At 43.3% G+C, this 4968-nt stretch overlaps 1 protein-coding gene across 5 annotated transcripts in view; it reads right to left on the bottom strand.

Moving 5' to 3' along the window:
• The window catches only part of LOC109962719 (rho GTPase-activating protein 44-like), a 69992-nt gene that overhangs the window by 24830 nt on the left and 40194 nt on the right, over positions 1–4968 (bottom strand). For all 5 annotated transcript variants that reach the window (XM_020604655.1, XM_020604658.1, XM_020604659.1 and 2 more), the window contains exons 10-11: positions 3868–3995; positions 2329–2440 (exon numbers count right to left, since the gene is read on the bottom strand). In XM_020604655.1, the coding sequence (XP_020460311.1) occupies positions 2329–2440; positions 3868–3995 (240 nt within the window). The remainder of the gene's footprint in view (positions 1–2328; positions 2441–3867; positions 3996–4968) is intronic.

Below are 4968 nucleotides of genomic sequence, written 5' to 3'. Positions count from 1 at the left end.
TGCCCTGAGAGCCCGCCCAGGAATGTTGTCCAGTCCTGCTGCTTTGCGGGGATTGATCTTCCTCAGGACTGTGTGTACCTGGGCTGGTGAGACAGTTAGTGGAGGGGAGGTGGCGGGTTGAGTGGTCTCAGTCTCTGTGTGCCTCCTCTCTGTGTTGTGGCTGGAGGTCTCAAAGCGGGTGTAGAAGGTGTTTAGGTCATCCGGCAGGCTGTCTGTGGAGCTGATGATGCTGGTGGTGGTCCTGTAGTCTATGATGTGCTGCAGGCCTTGCCACATCTGTCCGGAGTCAGCAGTAGAATAGAAGTCATTCAGCTTCTCTCTGTACTGGCTCTTGGCCACTGTGATGGCTTTCCTCAGTCTGTACTTCGCAGTCTTGTACTCCGTCTCATTGGCTGATCTGAATGCATGAGAGCGAGCACGCAGCATGTGGTGCACCTGACTGTTTATCCACGGCTTCTGGTTGGGAAACCTCCTGACTTGTATGGTGGGCACAATGTTGCCGATACAGGTACTAATGTATCCGATCACTAAGGTATCCGATAAAAAGCCATTGTAGGTTACATGGTCTTCATGAAACAATTAAGCCTAAATTTACTGGCTGAAAAAACTTAGAAAAATCAACTGGACTAGGTTTCTAGGTCGAAGATGTTTCACCTCTCATCCAAGAGGCTTCTTTAGTTCTGCCCGACTGGCGTTGAGTTGGAGATATTTATCCCCATCGGTGGTGTTTCAGTCCTTTGATGGCCAACAATGTCCCCTAACGACTCGTTATAGCCCAGTATCGGTGAGCATCATTACCTGTCTTTGAACCCTCACCTGTAGACCTAAAATTACTGGGTCACAGTTGTGTCCCTCCATCAAACAGTCAAATTCATGGGATGGTATAGACATGAGGTCACTGTGGCCTTTGACCTCAGACCACCAAAATCTAACCGGTTCATCTATGAGTCCAGGGGGACATTTGTGCCAAATTTGAAGAAATTCCCTCACCGCGTTCCTGAGATATCGCTTTCATAAGAACGGGATGTATGGACGAGCCTCCTGCCTCAACAATCGCTGAATGTAAAGGTAAACATAGCTACTGACTCAAATGAAACACATTTTTTCTGCATTTAAATGTTTTACAAATCAGTTTCTTCATTTTGGTCTAGGTATATTGTTGCATCAGGTTTGAAACTCCAAAACAAATGAATGGTTTGATTCATTCCACACATCTTAATCATTATGCGTTTCCTTAAAATTCTTTGTCCTTGGATAATCTACAGTTTGCTTTTTTAGTACTTGTGTTCAGAGAGGCTTTTTGCACCTCCTACATAAAAATAATACATCAGGCACACGAGACAATGCACCACAAAGATAGTTGATAAAATGTCCTGGTTTTCGTTAAATGTTCCCGTAACGACAGCAGAACAGTGTTGGTATCCCCTGGACGGTTACTCTGTACTAATGTCTGACTCTATTTATCAGACTGACAAATGCACTGTTCTCAAGCTAAAAATATTAAATGTTATTTTGAAGATGCAAGGGTTTCATCTGAAAACAGCATCATGCAGCAGTCACCTTCAGCAAAGACGAGCACCATCCTCTAAAAAAAAAAAAAGATCAATAACAGCATCATAAGAGCTTGAAAGCTTTTCTTTCTTTTGTGGTCTGTCGCGAGCCTGATGTCAAAACACATCAGTGACAGCAACAAAAAAGATGCCAAGAAAACAGATCTTGTCGTTGCTGCTGCCTCTGCGGAAGATGAAAAATGTGTCAGACAATAATCCCAGTTATATCTGGAATTCATCACTGGACATTTCTGGGATTATTTACTGAATATGTCTGCTAAAATAGAAAGACAACAGAGAGGTTTGCTGTTCTCACTGCTGACTCTCTTGTGGCAGGCAGATAAATGAGCTGAATCCTAATCAAGTTTAAAGTAATCTTTTAACTCTCATGTGTGGCTTTGACAAAAGGCTTTCAAATTAACCATTAGTGGGGAACTCACTGCTGAGGCCGACAAACAACAGCAGCAGAATCAGCAACACATGCAGGAGAAACACACACAAATTCAAACTAGATTCAAACTATCAGTATTTTTCAACTGCAGATCATTTGGCAGCATAATTATGATCCTCTCCCTGTGGTGCAGAGGGTGGAGGACAAGTGTCTTGCTAACACACAGGCATAAGAGAACATGCCAGAAATGTACATAAACGTCCTAATAGCAACTCATAAATCCCCTCGAAGGCAAATTTGACATGCTTGAAAGTGGTTACAACAGACTAGATGTGAGCAGGGGAGAGGGGCAAGTCCAGGATTGCGGGGACGTTGACGATAGCTCACCTGCGATGGCGTGCGGGTCTGCAGAGTACTCCTGAACATCCAACACCCCGCAGTCTAAAGATGCCTTCAGCTTCTTGAGTTTGGAGGCCGAGGGAGCGATTCGGAACAAACCCTGAGGCACAAAACACGACACCAGTGAGACAGAGAAACCAAGGTCACGCCACATCTACAGCACGAGACAAGAAGAGCAAAAACAGATGAATGACAGTGGCAAGAGAGGTTCTCAGATCTTTAAGTAAAAATATCACAGTGTAGAAAAACTCTATTACAATCAAAAGTGAAAATGAAAGTAAAAGTATGCATTATGCAGAATGGACCATTTACAAATCATATATTGTCTTTAACTATACATGTGGTGACTCATAACCATGCCTTTTATGTTGCAGCTGGGTCAAGTAGGGCTGATTTGAATCACTTTACATGCATATGCTGCTGGGTAACTTCATCTCTAGTAATACAACATCATTTATTAAATGATTACATTTTCTATTAAACATAGAGTTGGTGATTCATTTCAGAAGCATTATTTGTTGCTTTCTTGAAATTCTCTTTTTCATCCCGTGAGGACATTAAACGCACTGACAACATAAAGAAAAAATACATCATCTGTGGCAGCAGCAGGACTGAAAAATAACTGACCAATAACTTTACTCAGTCTGAGCAGAACCACTGGACGGCCTACCTGGCTGTCAGCCGAGCTTCCCACTCTGCCCTTCGCAGTCTGCCCGTGTACTCAGTGTGTGAGACAAGAGTCTCCCACAAGGCCAGGCAGGCAGACGTGTTACCGCTCTGTCTTACAGCTAAAGCTAGCGAGCTATAGCAGAGCAGGTACCACAGCAGCTTTCGGTCACAACCGCAGACCGTAGTCAATCAGTGCATGTTGTAGTGTGCGTTGTGTTTTGGAGGTGTGGCTTTGGAGAGAAATCGGAACCAAAGGCTGGGATTTCCTCTGTTGGTTGCTTTGAAAATCAAGCTTCCTCTTGCTGGTTTTTCCAGGATCGCCAACCCTACCTTTAACATGATATATTGATCTAATTATATTGTTTAATTGCCTTTTCAAATATACCAGGAATTAATTGTATTAAATTAAACAGATGAAATTAAACAACAACATTCTGCACCATGCTGCAAAACATGACCCACAATATGAAATAAACACCATGTTTGTGTAATTATAAAGGGAACTAATTAATCATAATATGTATTTGTCTTTTCACCTCAGTTGCCATTACTGTACTCTCAGTCATTCTCCAGGAAACATTTGTTACATGCTGAGCACTTAAAGCTGCAGCAGCTCCAGTGAACAGCTCACTGGGCTGATAATAAAAAATCATCACACAGTAATTAAACAGATATTTGTTTCAGACATTAGGCAAACTGCTCTGAGGAAACCAAACTGCAGCCTGGACCTCATTAGATGCCATTTCCCTTCAGTTAATTAAGAGTGACTCCATCTTGCTGGCATTTCTCACCAGGAAATTTGTTTACTGTGTGTGTGTGTCAGTGAGGACGGCTGCAGTGTGTGTAGCGGAGTCTGACCTCCTCCTGCATGCCGCACTCCAGCAGCATGGTGACACAGGCCTCGATGGGAAAGGCAATATCTCTCCCGCTGAGCGCTAAGTGCTCCTCTAATGGTTTCCCATAGCATGGTTTCTCCGCCCAGGTCTCTGCCAAACGCACACACACACACCGACATACCCTGTTACACACTCACAAACATGCACAAAATACAGTAAGCAGCTCTGCTTCTGGGATGCTGGTGCATACTCAGTCTATTAAAGAATTTGCTGTAAGGCCACAGAAAGTTTCCAAAACAAATAAATATATTTTCTGGGCAATCTTAAAAAAAGACAGCAGGTTATTACGACCAGCTGTTCTGTGTTTTATATAGAGTTGGAAGGAAAGCTGATAGAAGATTTGGGCTGATGCCTGGGGTAGCCATTACAGCTAATTGCACAGGAATATGCATCTGGATCAACTGGCCAGCTGACCTGATGACCAGGCGATCATCCTATGCAGCTAGCTCTAATGGCTACCCCCAGATGGCTGTAGCTTTGGACTCAGAGAACAATGTGAGAAATCATTTGACTGGCATCATGTTTATTCTGAGCTCTGTTGGCGGCTAACCAGTTGCCCCAGTGACTCGTCTCTCTAAAACGGAGGTAGTGATAGCAAAATTAGCAGTAGCTACAGATCCCCACACCCACTTTTATGGGAAATACAACAGTTTAAAATAACCTGAAGTTATTCTTTAAATAAGCTCTTGAATTGTTTTTTTTATTGCTGGGCTCTGTGACGGCCAGGTCACTCAGAGAAGAGGGAATGAAGAATTCGACCATCATCGGCTCAGGTGGCAGCAGCAAGCAGCCATCTGCTGCTGCCTGACTGTAGCTTAACTTTGACTGCTGCTTATTAAGTTACAAATATTTAATGTTACAGAAAAAGATCTGAAACCATCATTTCAAGGGTTTTAAAATGTTGCCTGGCTGACAAAAGGGGTGTATTTCTCCCAGGTTATGAAAGTACCATGTAAGATTTATGCCAATCAGCGAAGAAGTACAGAACTCTCATATTGAGAACCTTTTACTTCTTTGGAGTACTCGACACTGTCAGGGCCACAGCCTCTCCTCTGCTCTCTCT

The sequence above is a fragment of the Monopterus albus genome, unplaced genomic scaffold (genome assembly GCF_001952655.1).
Source record: "Monopterus albus unplaced genomic scaffold, M_albus_1.0 scaffold67.1, whole genome shotgun sequence".
Classification (NCBI taxonomy): Eukaryota; Metazoa; Chordata; class Actinopteri; order Synbranchiformes; family Synbranchidae; genus Monopterus; species Monopterus albus.
The sequence above is the reverse complement of the archived record's forward strand: the minus strand, read 5'-3'. Positions and strand labels throughout refer to the sequence as shown.